General features: G+C 38.6%; 1 protein-coding gene across 2 annotated transcripts in view; it reads right to left on the bottom strand.

The window, feature by feature from the left end:
* Positions 1-16,972, bottom strand: part of ctnna2 (catenin (cadherin-associated protein), alpha 2) — a 351,715-nt gene that overhangs the window by 76,681 nt on the left and 258,062 nt on the right. For both annotated transcript variants that reach the window (XM_028596679.1, XM_028596688.1), the window contains exons 8-9: positions 16,157-16,237; positions 3,751-3,903 (exon numbers count right to left, since the gene is read on the bottom strand). In XM_028596679.1, coding sequence (XP_028452480.1) covers positions 3,751-3,903; positions 16,157-16,237 — 234 coding nt within the window. The remainder of the gene's footprint in view (positions 1-3,750; positions 3,904-16,156; positions 16,238-16,972) is intronic.

Below are 16,972 nucleotides of genomic sequence, written 5' to 3'. Positions count from 1 at the left end.
ACCTTTGACCACCAACATCTTATCTATACATTCTGGAGATCAAGAGTTTGTTTGTGCCGAAATTGAAAAGGATTCCCTCCATGGGGTCGTGATATATTGTGTTTTACAAGATTGGGATGGACAACCCAAAGACATAATGCCTCTGGCCACAGCTGTTGCCCGCGCAGAGGCATAAAAAGACACTATGTCCATAGCTCTGCAATCACAGCTGGAGATCTCTAATATGACTTTGTAGACAAAGTACCTCATCATCTCATGAAACCGAAATTCGCATGCATGTGCTGCTCTGCCAGTTGCAGTGTCGTGAACCTATTTAACCCTGCAGAACTTGATCTTACTAATAACATGTCTCTTCCAATGAGTCTTCATTGGCTCGTGGAACAACAATTACTTATTTGCAGGCTCTGCCTTTTACCATAGAAGTTTTGTATTTAAAATTTGCTTCATAGAACAATAGACAACTGTAGACTTAGTGAATGAAATCCATTCACTCCAACCCCTACCATGACACTGATGGTAATAGGCTGTGTTACCAGCCCAGTTAATAGTGAACCACCATACAACAGACAAGCCAGAGAGGCTTGAGGGGACCAAGGGGATGTTACATCTTGTTAACATGAGTATACTACCTCTGAGACTGTCTCTGTGGTACCCAAACACCTTAAAACTCAAATTCCTCACTCTCATATCCGTTGTAAAATCAGATGAAGGGACAGAATGTTAGTAACGATGACTGTACAGACCATTGCCACTCATATCCCTTTAAAGCGGGGGCATGTGGGCTGTGTAAACAGAAAAATATGAAAATATGCGAATGGAATGATTATGCAGCATATTCCATCTAGGTAACATTAGTAGTGTTTATCAAATTTCCCCAAAATGCTGAATATTATTAACACACATACGTTTCTTTTTTAAATAAATGAAATAAATTACAATACAATTGCGCACAAAAGGGAGTACTAGGGCTCAGGTCTGCCAACAGACAAGCTTGTGATAAGCCATTGCACAGCCAGTGAGCTAGTCTCTGCTTGGACTGGGGCTTACACTCCAGCATATAAACAACTGCTGTGTACCTCACTATCGCAACATGCTTAACATAATAAACCAAAAAATGAATGGGGCAAAAGCAATGTAATACCCCCCCTTTTTTTTACTTTATCAAAATAATAGAATGCATTAGCCTTCAATGTCCTTGGGCTAAACAAAGTTTTAACAAAGGACATGTTTTAAGTGTAGCATCAGTCAGATCCTCCCTCATCAGCAAACATCTGGGGCAGACCAAAAGGGCACACAAATCACTCACTCTCTAGCTGATGTCAAAGGAAGCAGCAGTGCTGTTTTAAGTGAGGCCCACATAAAGGCTTCTAAAGGCTCCTTTGAAAGGGCCATGAGAACAAAAGGCAACGCCCACTGAAGGGCAGAGGAATTTATCACAGTACTTTTTCTCCTACCACATTGCAGATGGGGATGACCAAGAAACAAACTCTTTCCAAATTCCATATGAGAGATAGTAAATGTATAAACGTATAAACTTTGATGAAATGTGTCAAACCTCTTTTTAAGGTCCAATGTGTAGGAATTTCTCCCATCTAGCATTGAGATCATATATCACAATCAACTCTCTCGCACCACGCAGTTCAAAGCATGTATTACAGCTACGGTAGCCTTCACGCTTCAAAAAGCCGGTCTTTTGCTCTTTTCAATATCCTTTTTTCTTGTTCTGGGCGAAGAAGACTCCAGTTCCTGAAATTTGAATTTTTAAGACGTGTGGTCCTCCATATTTCCTTCTTCAAACTTGCCGGGGCTGGGAAGCTACGATACCCATTAGCAACATTAGCAGCACCTGTGAGTTTATCATGTGACAGCGAAAACGCGAAAGGCGGAGCAGTATGTACTGTATGTCCCGTACCGGCTAACATATTTCAAGATGGCGCATGAATATGGAGCGTCTACCCCAGTTCATGTGAATGCAAACGTAAAATTTCAAGCCAAAATGAATACTTTGAATTGATGGTGGAGGTATATTTTCATGAAAAAGTACAAGTTTGTGAACGGGCAACACAAATTTTGATAATGAACAACTAAACATGTTACACACTGGACCTTTAAGTATAAGTTGAACAGAGTACATAGCTGACCTGTGTCACTTTTTAAAAGTTTGTAAAGATGGACCTATGTGCCTATGAATCATGGATCAGGCTTTGAACTGCAAGGTCATTCCACCAAATTTGGAAACAAAACAAAAAACATGATAAATGAGAACATATAAGAAAATAAGAAACTGATGTTGCATTTCATAAACAATGGTGACATTTTAGCAACTCACGTAAAAATAAAACACTAATTGGCATCTAAAAATGTAGATTATAATGGAGCAAAATTAAGAAAAACATCAAGACACGGATAGCATGGTTAGACAAAGAAGAGCAAAAGTGAATACAGCGCAAATACTTAATATGTAACAAAGCCAAGTGACACCGGCTGCTTTATTTACCTGTTCTATTGGCAGTGTGTCAGCGTGCCTGTAGTTTGTGGCAGTAATATGCACTGTAACTTACTCCTGCTGCAGGATTCATAGCGTCTTCTTCTTATAGGTATGACTACTTACTACAAACTAAGCCAAAAGAGAAAACAGTAGATACAGTATGTGTGTAAACAGACCCTCAGTGCCTGTAGCCTCACACAGGTAATCAATAACTACCCGCCATTATACATAGGTATATATAGTATGAAAACATCTCCCTGAAAGCTTTATTTACAGTTGCTGTGATCATTATTTGTTATCCTTTAGAAAGGTGGTGCAGTAGCAGGCATGTGCACATTTACATACATTTAGTGTGTGAGATATCTCAGGTGCACAGAAATATAGTTTTAATTGGTTTATTCATAGCAACAAAAAAGCCACTGTCACATGATGCAAATGCAAACAGTTTAGTCTGAAATGTTTTTAATTAAATCAGCATTTCAAAAATTCAATTGTTATCCAGGACTGTCTAAACTAGTAAGGTTGAGCTTTGATTAGCTATTCACATCACCACAATGAAACACAGAAGGAAAATAAAGCACACTGGTCTATTTTTCCAGCTGCAAGCAGCAAGATTACTCAAAGCGGCTAAGATCTGCACACCAAGCTGCACACCGAGCATGTTATTTGTAAAACTGAAATAAAAGTCAATGGTGGTTAAAGCTTCGAGTTGTGGTTTGCAGAGTGATGTTTAGCCACAGATGTTTAGAAGCAAGATTTACCTCCATTCTGCTAAGTAACCACATTGCAAATCATTTAATAACATTTCTCACACTGTCTAGAAGGACAGTTATTTGTATGTCATTTAACACCTATGAAAGCAAGAATGTGCATACAGGAAGAGTGCAGAATTCTAAGGGAAGTGTGTGTGTGTGTGTGTGTGTGTGTGTCTAAAGAGTGTAAAGATTTTGATAGTGTACATGGGCATATTGTATTAATTAAATACTTGCTTACATTTGCATTTTTGCAGTTTCTCTTACCGCTATATATATATATATATATATATATATATATATATATATATATATATATATATATATATATTTCAGCCAATATCACAATTTATAATATCTTAATTCTAGGCACCATTATGGTGACCTGACCTGCATTGCTCATGGTATTTGCACAGAACTTGCACATACATATTTAAGTTCTGAACCAGCAAATAAGAATAGATATATATGGGTATATACGTGTACCCTCATGTATAATTCATGACTGACCTCCACCAACTTGTTAGCATGTTCACGGAACACCTGGGCGTACTCCTTGACCTCCTTCTCATTTCCACTCTTAGCTGCTTCAATGAGCACCAACAGAGGGACGTTGGTCTCCAGGAAAGAGTCTGAGATGTGGTCCATCACTGCCTTTCGTAACTAGAATACAGAAGGAGAGAGATGGGAAAGAGGTCATATTATTAATATTATTGCAGAGGACTTTACTGTATTACATTTGGCAATGATTGCATATCAGTTAGCATTGTGATGAATATGATGTAGTAACATATTGGGGTGAAAGGACAGCGAGAGAGAGAGAGAGAGAGAGAGAGAGAGAGAGAGAGAGAGAGAGAGAGAGAGGGGCAAAGAAAGAGGAGAACTCTCAACAGGCAGTTCAGTGTAAATTGTTTGTAAGGTGTCCTTTTCCCATAAGGCCTTTTACTAGGGCAGATTTTGTAACTTATAGCTTTGTTTATGGAATTGTTTGGAATCAAACTGGCAGGAGACTTGGTTGTTTTATAAGACAGCTAAGGACTCTGATGCTCCGCACTGGAATTTGAGATGAGATGCCAGAGGGAACAGTATAGAAACCACAACAGACAAGTCCTTTATCTTACACAAATAGGGAGTTAGTCACATGAGACTAGTACTAAGACAGACAAGAATACACCATTGGGACAGAAAGGTGGATTTCCACACATGTAGCATCACCATTGATTTGTCATGAGGTAACTTGCAGTCTTAAAGCTTTCATGGTTAAATAATTTGTTCTAATTACCTGCACTACAAAAATGCAGTGGTATGAGTGCTTCTGTAGAAATTCAAGACTAAGCCCTATACATTATTATTTTTACAATTAATTTAAGTTTAATTTGCGGTTTAATATGCTATTGTGTTATTGTAATTGTAACAGTAACATAGCACTTTATTAATCCCACTTTATTCGAATTTCTTAAACACATCAACATCATGAGTATTGCAAGTTTTAGTAATTTAGTAATTCAGAACAATGGAGGTCTATACAAACAAAAACAGCATAAATTGTATGCACACAAACACCACATCCGGCTTGTTCAGTTACCAAATCACCACACATTCAAATGATGACATTAAAGTGGAAAGTGTTTCATTAACAACACGGATGACAGAGATTTGTTTGAGTTTTCAAGCAATCTCATTTAATTAAAAGCAAACACTGTGAACATATTCCTATAATGTTTAAGCAGCAAGGGAGATGGTAGAGGGGGCTAATAGCTGTGACTCACAAAGAAAAAATCATTTAACAAAGAAAAAAAGTCATATGTTAGTCTGCCAATCGCACTTAAATAACCTGCAGCAATTACAATCTTAATTGCCAGTCCACAGAGTGGAGGAGTACAATAGTGAATTATGCCTTCCTCTGGGAGGATAATCCATCACTATTGCCTCTGGAAAGAGAATAGATTTGGCCAGTCTAGTGGACATGACAGGTTTGCAAATGCTGTAAACAACCTGAAGCCTACACTCTCTGTAAGCACTCCTTTATCCAGAACTCTATAATCCTGGATCACCGATTTGATGAGATGTGTACAGGCTGATAAACTTTGACATTTTTGAATTGTGAATATTGCATCTTTTTCACTCAGCAGAGACAGACTTGCATCAGTGAAATTGTGTAACCTTGCTATCCTGTCACTTGGTGGGAACGGTGGGGAATCAGGGATGATAAAAGCATTGCCAGAACTATCTCTATACTATGTTAGTGCTGTTGCAGCACTGGATAAAGGTGTGAAAACACATTATCATTCTGGGACAGGTGGGGAGAAAAAGATCTTTGTTGTTTGTAGGCCTTAACTGTGATTACTTCACCAATAATGTTACTGCAGTGAATAAAGTAATGGAGAGGGATGAGGGGGACGTTGTTGAGCTGCATTTTGCATGTGGAAAATGAATTGCCTTACCCACATCTTATCACTGTGTCCTAAATCAATTCTTCATACTAATTCTAACCAGGTATTGAGTGTGGAGTGTTCACATTGGGAAAGTGACAAAGTTAAGTAGCCTAAACACAAAGGTGTAATTATGCATACTGAATTGTACAAACAAAATGGAAAAGCTGAAAGGAATTGTCACAGCAGTAAAATATTCAATATTTTTAAAAATCGTAGATCCAGATAATAAACAATGCAGTGCTACTGATGTGTCACATCTTGAATAATTGTCTATAATACAGAACAGTATAATACATTCATTTCTTGCACACATGGCTGGAATAGGGACACAGCACATGTTTTAGCATGTGTTTTTCTGTCATCAGGATTAGGCCTGTGATGATGGAGACTTTGACGATGGTATGAAAAATCTGAAGATAGTAGACCAGAAGCAAGAGCAAAAACTACCTGAATTATGGATGGGCGTGAGTAACTCACTGTTATGAACTTGAGGGGTCAGTCAGGGAACTCAAGCTCTCAGCTTTTTTCAATCCAATAAGTAAACAAAATAAGCTCACAACTCAACTAACTCTGATTGAAATTTAACCCAGGCAGTTGAATGCCACCCAATCTCCTTTTGCAGCCTGTGCTGCAGTGACAAAAAGCTGGTTGAAAATTGGCAACCTTTACCTTTAATGTACACGCTGTTTTTCCCCACTGTCTCTCTCTGCCGTTGCCGAGTGAGAGTGGTCAGCGGCTCAGCAGGGCTTATTTATTAAATCAGCATTCAAATGTTGATTTAGAATTTGAATGTCAACGTTATTAATAAAGCTTCAAAGCTTCGAACTATGCAGTACAGCCCTAATGGTATCTGTGAATGTTCTGATTGAAAATAGTTATTGCTACTGCCATGCTCTTTAAGATGTGTCCTAAAAAACTATTTCCCTCAAAAAGGAATCAACACCCCCCCATCATGTGATTACTTGAGCTGGGAAAACTGGTTTACCTTCATAGTGTACACGTTCCCATCCCTAACCCGAATGCAGTGACCAGCCACATGCATTTAAACAGACTAGGATAGAATATATATTTATATCTCATTGATAGACAATGTCAGACTTATGCCACATAAAAAATTATTAGGAGCTATATTCAGCACTTGACATATGTGGCATTCCTCTATTTTCAGTTGTAATGCAGATAACTAGGGTATGAAAGCCAACAGAGTCATAAAATGATCTACTCTCTGTTCAACGTATTTTTGATCTCTGTTAAAATGGCTTTCAAAGGCTGTACATTATCTCTTTGTTAGTCATGGATTGGTTTGAATCAAATAATAAAAAGCCTAGTCAGACAGTTTTTGGTTTGAGTGTAAAGTTAAAAAGATTAAAAAAATATATACTTTTTAAAAAAGTGTTGTGGTTACGGACATTTCTGTTGCCTGTTTTGTATATTTCTGTTTACCCTGTTTTGACCGTGTTGTATTTTGTGTGTTTGTTTCCCGTTTTTGTTATTCTGAATTGTGTTCCTGTCGTCTCTGTTATCCCTGGTGTTGTCTAGTGTTGTGTCAAGTGTCTGTATTTAGGTTATGTCATGTTTTGTCTGTTTGTCCTGCTTCCTGTTTTATTTTGATAGCCTGGTCTTCTGTCTTGTCATGTCTAGCTTTGCTTTCTGTTCCCGCCTTTGTTGATTGTCCTGCCCCGCCCTGATGTGCTTCACCTGTTGTCTCACCTGTTTCTGATTTACCCATCACCTCATGTATTTAGCCTCTGTGTTCCCCTCCTCTTGTGTCAGATCGTTTTGTGTCCGTGCCCGTTTAGTTTGTAGTCATGCCCTTGTGTTTCCTCCCTGTGCCTTGTGTTTCCTCCCTGTGCCTTGTGTTTGGGCCTGCGTCAGTTTGCTCCTGCCTATGTTTTTCCTGTCAGTTTATTTTTTGTGAGTTTTCCAGTCTTTGTACTGCCGCTTTTTCTTTTTATTAAATCCTCCACTTCAACATTTGCCTGCCTGCCTGCCTGCCTGCCTCTCTCTGCATTTTGGGTCCTCTACTTCCCTCACCCGTAACAAAAAGAATTGAAGGGACTGTTCAGAGTGAGGAACTATGTTTTTGGCAACTTCTGGGTAGAAAGTAACACGTTGTTGCATTGTTGTTACTAAGAAGCAATCCCTTGTTGATTGCACGTACAAGTGTGTAAGCATAGGATAAGTGTAAAAGAGTGCTAGGCCTCAAGATACTCATGTATGCCCAACGGTGTAACTGATTCTGATGGTTGGTTCAAGTGGAGAAATGATGCAGACGAGTGATTTCCCAAGTCAGAGTCTCCCCTGCACCATCAGCATTGTAATGCCCACACACCACTCCTACTGAAATCCATCTTCAATCTTTCAGATCTCACCTCCATCCATGCTCCGTATTTCACTAACACTTAAAAAGGAAAAAGCCCTGGAATTCCAACAGATAGAGAAGTCTCTTTTCATTATTAGTTAGTGGGGCGGCTATTTTTCATGCAGTGTCACAAAGGATTCAAGCTCTGAATGCATCAGGTTCTTGTTTTACATATAAATATTTGACTTTTTGAGAAATGATATGGGTATTGGTATTGCATCATGAGTTTCATTCATGGTCATACATTTTATTTTTCCAAAAATGCTATTGGCAGCACAGAGGCTGAAGAGATGTGTTACAAATGAAACATAGTGTAGCAGTGAGCCATGACTGCTGTGATGATACAGACATACAGACAGGTGGGTAGAGAGATTGAAAGATACGCTATAGGCCAAAAGTATGTAGGCACATTTGAGCTTCTTTCATGATTTGGGCTAGGCCACTTGAATTCAATTAGGTTAAATCTTAATGGTACAACACACAGTGATATTTAAGACAATAGTGTGCTTCCAAAGTTGTGTCAACAATTTGGGGAGAGCCCTTTCTGGTTTCAACATGCCAATGCCCACGTGCATAAATCTAGGTCCTTGACACCCCTGTTTAAAGATTTCCAAGGTCAAAATTGGACTTTATTGCACAGGGTCCATAAATAAATTGTTTTTTTGAGTGTTGTGTTTGACTCTTGTCTAGATTTAGCCCTGACCTTTACACCATTCAACATCTAAGATGAATTGGAAGATCAATTGTGAGCCGGGCCTTTTCTCCTAACATCTATGCTGAAACTCACCATGCTGTGGCTGAATGGGAGCAGATCCCTGCATAAGCTTACAAAATCTTGTGGAAAGCGTCTTGAGAAGATTGTTACAGCAGCTGATTAATGCCCATAGTTTTGCAATAAGATGTTCCAACAATCAAATATGGATGTTCAGAAGTCTACAAAAATTGTTTGAGCATCTAGAAATCTAAGTGGTGAAAAGTATTGAAAAAATACTGAAATCTGTGATGCCAATTTCCTATTGCAGCCCATGTAAAGGGGAGACACTACAGTAGAAAGGGAAATATGTTAGTGTAATTACACCTCCACTTATCCCTTATCCTGTACACCTCTTTACTTTTGCCATCCAAACATTAACAGCAGTGAATCTCACCTGATACTTTAGTGGCTAACAAGCAGCTCTGTGAAATAATAAAGATGATGATGAATATGCATAACAAAACTTGACAGACGAATATCTGTGTTGCTCATGGAGGGCTGTGTGATCTTCAAAGAGGAAATTAACAATAATTTGGCACAATTGTTTTTTAATGGGGAAAATGTTTGGATTTTGTGGGATAAGACATCTGCTCGGTCACAACAGATGAATGAGGACAACTGTTGCAAACATTCTCTACGATCAGTGTATGACTCAAAAACTAATTGATTAATTAATGTTCAAAGGATTGCAAAACCATAGAGAGAATTACCATGTGTACCTACATGCATTAAGAGACAACTCGGCCAACTTTCAATAGAGTCTTAACACATGTAAATGGTGGAAACCACTAATTTGAATTTGAAATGCTGTAACTAAAATTAATGAAATAAATGAAATGCAATGCTATGCTGGATTTCTGAATGTTTACAGTTGCACTTTGGTTTCTGTTGTGTTTCACTTGTGATTCAGAACACATATTGGTGGGTACCTTGGGGTCAGCACAGGAAAGTTTCTTATTAAAATGTCAAGAGCAATCACAGCATGAACGGCTGAAGTCATGGCTGAGGGAAAACAGCCTGAGCAAAAATTGAGTAATAGCTCTCATATATGATATCTATCAGGGAGCACTGGAAGATGATTAGTGAGAGGAAAGTGGAGAAATTAAAGGGGACTGATCAACAGTTTAAGGACAAACACATTAGATCCCTCATCTCAGAGTCTTCATTTAATTTGTCCTGCAAAATAAAACACAGTGCCAGGGGAATCCAGTTTGAGAAAAAAAGGAAAGGGTACATAAATGGTGCTTTGAAATAGAAGTGTTTTTGTTCCCAAAGGAGAACTGGCAATGGCATATATCATTCATGATGCACTGACTGATCACTTGCATCTACTGCAGTTTTTTTAAATAATGATGGGATTCTGATAATCTGTAATTGAGTGTGCCATTTCAAGTAGTATTGAATAGTAAGTAACCAAACGCATTGACCAATTCCACTAAAATCACATGTAAGAAAATGTACAAACCCTGCAGTGTTTATGGTGGCAGACAGAGCCATGGCAGCCATGCTTACTTCAGGACAAAACCCAGGGATTATTGGACAGTTTAACACCAATAGAGGTAGCAGAGCATTCACTGGATAGTGATTTATCAGTGAGACACCCTTCGCAACCTTCAGGGCTGCTTTATTCTTACTGAGTGACCAAGCCTTTAGGATAGTGTTTTAGCAATCTGGCACACAACCTGAGTTAAAAAAAACTTCCACATTGCTCTACTAACCATTAACTACTAAATAATTATACAATTCTACACACATTTAGAACTGTTATATGTGTATGATTTACTGGAATTGAGCTTGTCTTGATGACCAAGAAACTGTCATTGAATGCAATCTAGGGTTTTGCAGAATGTTCCCATGTCAACATTCTGTCAGGCAATGGGGTTGTGTGAGCAAGCTAGTCTGTAGTGATGTAGCTTGGATTGAGCAGGCTGGGCCCCTTATCAGATTAAGATTGTGTTTGTAATTGTGCTTTGGTTATATCTAAACATTTATTAATATTACAATATTATTAATTACAAATCCTCCAGGGGGAGGCAGAAACTAGGCACTATAGCTTTAATTTATATATATCCATATTTATTAGTCTAGTCTAGCTATCAACACGTGATGGCGTGTACTTTCCAGTGCCCATGATAACAGAGAATTTGCAATAATATAGCTAATGATGCTTTAACGTGCATCCTTAAAACATTGTGCAGGAAAGGATCGAAAGGATTCACAGATCTTTTTTAATTGCTAGTCTGAACAAAGAGTCACAGCTGACAAGTTTCGTAGCAGCTGTTCCTTTTTAACATGATAACCCTCAACAATTAAAAACAGCTGTACTAATCAACAAACTAAAGGCAGAAATGGAAATGATTTCAACATCCCAAAGCAGAAAGAGAGGGAGAGAAAGAGAGAAAAATATGTGAGGCAGTTTTGCTATAGGGAATCCTGGAATCAGCCATCAGTCAAAATACGGCCCAGAGAGATGACTTGACAGATGCATTCATTACAGACAGGATGACAGGGGGGAGAACACATGGCTCATTTCCAACAACTTTGTCAGGTTGGTTACCTTGTGAATACTAATTAAAGGGGAGAAAGGCATTTAAATCTGAAGAATTCTGATAGTTCAAAGGTTTAAAAAGGTCTTCTTCTTTGTACTTTGTTTTTCTTGCTTACATGTACTTACACTGTTCATTACAGACATGGTTTTAAAAGCAACATACAAAAATGACAATGTTAGGAAAATATGCGCATGTTGTAGACCTTGTTCTAGATCAGCTCTTCCTCATTGCGAGACTCTCATAAAGGGTCGGCGGCTAAAGCGTACTCATGTCTGATATTTAATGTGAATATAGACATTATATCACTTGAGTGAGTACACACGTTGTACCTTATACTCTGTACTCAATACTAGAAAATAGTTTTATCTTTTTTCTTGTGCAGCAAAAAAGGACTACAACCCACATTTCGTTGCGCAACCCTGTGTTGTATAATGACAATAAACAAGGCTAACTGAGCCTCTTCTCCATGAGTCCTCAGCAAAACAACCACTGCTTTACATTTTTCAAAGAGCCTTAACTTAAACAGCACTTTATGAGTACAAATAGACTTAAGTTCATACTAATATGTCTATTTTGAAAAGCAAGTATTATTGATATTAAATACAAATGACAAGTGAGTGATGGACTAATATCTTAAGTGAAATAAGGCCCCTACCCACACTTTAAGTAAGTAGGGCGTTTCTTAAAATGCATTTACAGTATGATGACCAGCCTGACTTGGTTAAGCCAAATCAAGGGGGATAATAGACTTGAAGAGTGAATGATGTTTAAGACTAGGGGCCTTTCATACATGAAAGTCTGAACCAAGATCCGGACCAAGGTTTATGTTTTTATTACATTATATACACGATTTGTTTTGGTTTCACACTGCAGTTATGCAAGTGCACTTAACTATACATGACATAACTACGTCCTGTCGTCATCACATATGTGAGCCGTGTCTCCCGATACATACACTGATTGGTTTGTAGACGGGCTTTCCTGTCCTCTCGTATCCTCTCTCTGGTGTCTCTTTTTTTTGTGAGTTTTTCCCTGCTTTCACCGTGCAACCGTGGCTTTTTTGTCTTGTTGTGTTGTTGAGAAGCTAGAATGGGAACGTTACCTGGGTTTTAAGGAGCTACAGCATTTAGTCAGAGACAAACTGAAACCTACACTTTACATTTATTATCACTTAGTACACTTTGTACCACAAGTAAACTGCTAATGTATTCTCTGCTCTGAAGGCCAACAACTGTCTCTATGACGTCAGGATTATGTCATATCGTGTGAGCGCGATAAAACATGCTCACTAGCAAATTATATCAGATATTACTCTTTGCGCACCAATTCAACAATCGAGAGTTGTACAGGCAACTGTAAGCGTGAAACAAAACATAGGGAGAGGGGAAGAATGACAACTGCATGCATTAAACTAAGCATCACGTGCACAGTCAAGCCACCACGTGCCTATGAGTGTCTGCTTTGTGAGTGCTGGAGGATACACGCTCTCGCATGTAAACTCTCATCTCAAAATTGATTTGTGCTCGCTCGAATTTAACTGAAAATATTGGCGGCGGAAATCAAGGAGGCACTGGCCCTCTTATGATTGGTCATTTTCAAGGCGATCTCATCCACACGGACCTCCTTAGTCTACTTTGATTGACAGCTATCATTTAGGAAGCCCGAAGTGTACCTGCCGAAAAACATAAATTGTGAAGCAACACTTACTGTGTTTGCACTGAATTGGATATTTAATTGAATTGAATATTTTACAAAAATACATTGAATTACAAAGCTGCAGAGAACAGTGCACTATTGCAGATTTATATACTAAGGTTTTAACTAAATTATTTTAATATAGTCAGTCGTCAAGTAAAGTGGGCCGGTTTAAGGCATTAAACTCAAGGGCTGAAAATGAGTCCTACTCCGGCCCTGGTCTAGATGTTTATTTTTTTTGGTGAGTAAGAACATATGTAAATGTCAGTGTGCTGCCCTGCTGAGAGGCATGGTCAAGCCTTCAAGGAGCCCTGGGGGTAGTTTTCAGTTTGGGTTTTTCTCTTCCTTTTACATTTGTCTGTGCATGAGTGTGTGTGTTTGTGTGTGTGTATGTGTGTTTATGTTTGTGTGTGTATGTGTGTGTGTGTGTGTGTGTGTGTGTGTGTGTGTGTGTGTGTGTGTGTGTGTGTGTGTGTGTGTGTGTGTGCGCGCGCGTATCTTTGTGCACATGCACGTGAAACTGCAAAAAACAAATTCTATGCTTGCCATTATATGAATCTCACCAAACAAAAAGAAAATGACTGAAAGGGCATGGCTTTGAATGAACACTTCAGTAGTGAATGAAGGTCTCTCATCAGGATATGCATATGATTAATATCTATTTTAAATAAAGAGTAACCGTGTATGGATGGAAACAAGAATAACAACAGGTTGCCGGGCTGTAATTGTTTAGTCAGTTATCCTGTTTGGATGGAAAATCTACTTGGTTATCAAACATTTGTATGATGCAAAATGCTGCATGGTCTCCATCCGTCTGTGTAGCGCTGTTGAAATCTACATTTATTAAAAAAACAAAAATGGGGGTTGGAATGACATTCTTGACATCTACCGAATTTGCCCTGGATAACAGACAGCTTAGCATTGACGTGTATGTACACACAACAGCATGAAAGGAAAAACAATGCCACATTTCTCTGGTGGTGTTGTCACAAGGCTTGCTCGGTCTTACCTGCTCCCATTTCACAAACACTGTCTGTCACTTGTGCTTGTCTGCTCTTATATTTGATCCCTCCTTTTCACAATGGAGACAGCGGAGGCTGAAATGCTCAAACGCACAATTGTGCTCCTCCCCTTAGGAAGGTCTTGTGTCTCTACACGGCGCCATTGACTTGCTAAATTCAAAATTACAGTATCACAGCTCTATGTAATGCCTGCATGTGTGCTGCGAGTTTGCCCTCCCATCTAAACTCAAAGCTCAAACAGACCGCCCATTCTGTCAAGCCAAGCCCTGAGTCAATAGAACATCCTGTCAGAGTGAGTACCGACTGCCAGCCTGTCAGGCAGCCCCACCAAATGCCTAATGGGAGGGTGAGTTATAGCTTCCCATCTGGAATGATCCCCCTAAGACCTTAAGGGGTCAGGGAGGACACAACCGCAGCTACTCTGTGCAGGTAGTCACTATTGTCAATTTTGTGCCTCTCTTGCAAAAAATAAATCTTGCACTGCAATACAGGAAATGGTTGTTTGGGAAGGACCACAAATAATGTCCCAATCGTTTATGAATGGGTTTGCTTTTTCTGGGGCAAGATCCCTCAAATGAACTCCAATCTTTACTAAAAGATGTGAGAATCTAAGTACCTTTAGAAGCATGCTTGAATTATTGTATTACATCACAGGCACTTATGTGTACTCATTAAGTGTTCTCTTTTTTTCAAGTGTGGTGTTAACATGTTATTTTCATACTCTGCAAGATCCAACAGTGGAAAGCCAGATTAATCTTCTCCTCAGTGAAGATGAAAAATAAATCAATATTGCTTTGAAGTTCTGATGTTGCATTTTACAGCATGAATCATCTACTTATTCATCACTATTGGAATGTAATTTGACTTCAGCTTCATGATACTATAGTTCTGAGTTTGAGAATCAAAAGTGTAGCAGGGATCAATATCACTAAATTCCTGAGATACAGTACATTTAATTGTTCACTATCAGTTTAGTTCACCATGTCTAGCGACTTACATATAAAATGTACGTTTGGAATACTGTTCAAAGAACAAATGATAAAAGAGGCAAAGCAATTTAACCAGTGCTCTAATAGGTGCTCAACTGGATAGTTGAAATAGCATCAAATGGCCCACTGTGTCAGTGGATAGCTCACAGCAAGAACGTTCTGGTTTTGAGTCTTGGTACTGCTCCTGTCTGTGTGGAGATTGTATGATATCTCTATGTTTGACTTTCCTGATTAAATTCCTAATAGTGGTAGCATGTGTTTGTCTGTCTATTAACCCTGTTAGTGGTGACCTGTCCAGGGTCACTCAAAGCATAGTCCCCAATGAATGTGATCCCTAATAACAATGGAATATCACGCTTTGGTGGCAGTGAGGCTCGGGCGAGTAGCCGTGGTCCTGAGATTTTTATTTTTTTTATTTTGTTAAATGTATTGATGTCTATGTGTGTGCAATGCTTCTGACAATGTGAACAGTGACTGTAAGGTAAATAATGTTTAGTTAAATGTTATATTTTTGTTGTTGTGAAATAACAAAAACATATTGTATTGTCATTGTTGTACATCAAAACACATTAGTCAGCAACACTATTCCACTGTGTGACATGTTCCCTATTAAGATGGGCACAGTAGTTTTTATTTGACCAGATCCACATATACTGTCACTCTAAATACCCATTAGAGCACAGAATCTGCCACTGAAAATAGTCCCCAACAAAAAAACGACTTACTCCTGTTTGACAAAATGCTTGCTCTTGGGGGGAATTGTTGGGTCTCTAAATTATAGTGTGGTCTAGACCTACTCTATCTGTAAAGTGTCCAGAGATAACTTCTGTTGTGATTTGACACTATAAATAGAATAGAACTGAATTGAAACATTTGCTAAAAACTACAGTGAACAGCTGTTTTCGGAAAATGATTTAGCCTTTAAAAATGTCTGTATTTTTTTAAAGATGTAGGTCTTCAGTAGGAAAAAAATCGACTTAGTGCTGAGTGCCAAAGGCAGTGTAAGAATTATATTGTCAGCCTTAACCTTTAAAGTGGCATTTCATTTCAGAGAAGGTAGATACAGTGTTTAAAAGGGAGATTGAGATGTAGCAGGAAACATGCACTCACCTGTCTGCGCAGGTCCCTGGTCTTTTTGGTCATTTTATCAATGGCTGAGTTCAATGGGTCACCTTTCTCTTTCCTGCCAGTCTGTGAAAGGAAGCAACAATACCATGTTAATGCAGTTGTTACAGCACGTCATTACAATCTTGTCTGTTTGACTCCCAACATTTGTAACATATATTTCACATTGTGTACATTTTCCTGTTGTGAGTGTCTTAACCAAAGCTTATGTGTTATGTATTAAGTCATTAAATTGAGTTTTTTTGTGATTGTTGCGGGCAAAAATCCTTTATTACGCGGTATGTTTTCTTAAAAACTGCGATGGAATATGCGGGATATTTATGCAATTTTATGCGATGAAATTTGCAGGAACTTGCAAAAACTGCGGTTTGCTGAAAAAGAGAAAAAAAAGTGATTCCCCCAACACCCTGCTTTTTGATGATGCTCACGTCATGTAATTACGTCAATTCATAACATTCCCATGGCAACAGGGGAAAATGGCTGCTCTTATGTGAAGTAAACGCAACATTTTTCAACTTTCTGCTAAGATATACACTACCGGTCAAAAGTTTGGGGTCACTTAGAAATTTCCATTCCAGACAGAATACCAGCAGAGATCAGTTGCATTGTTTTTTTTAATCAGGGCAGCAGTTTTTAAATTACATTATGTGCTTACATAATTGCAAAATGGTTCTCGACTGTTGTAGACAGAAGTGGCTGAAGAAATGCTTGAAATTCCATGCTTTTTGGTCTAAACTTCATACCCAAATTAAAAGTGGTACAGCTCCCATATACTTTGACACTTAGGGGTGTGCCTGATAT

Source organism: Perca flavescens, chromosome 2 (assembly GCF_004354835.1).
Source record: "Perca flavescens isolate YP-PL-M2 chromosome 2, PFLA_1.0, whole genome shotgun sequence".
NCBI classification, from domain to species: Eukaryota; Metazoa; Chordata; class Actinopteri; order Perciformes; family Percidae; genus Perca; species Perca flavescens.
The sequence above is the reverse complement of the archived record's forward strand: the minus strand, read 5'-3'. Positions and strand labels throughout refer to the sequence as shown.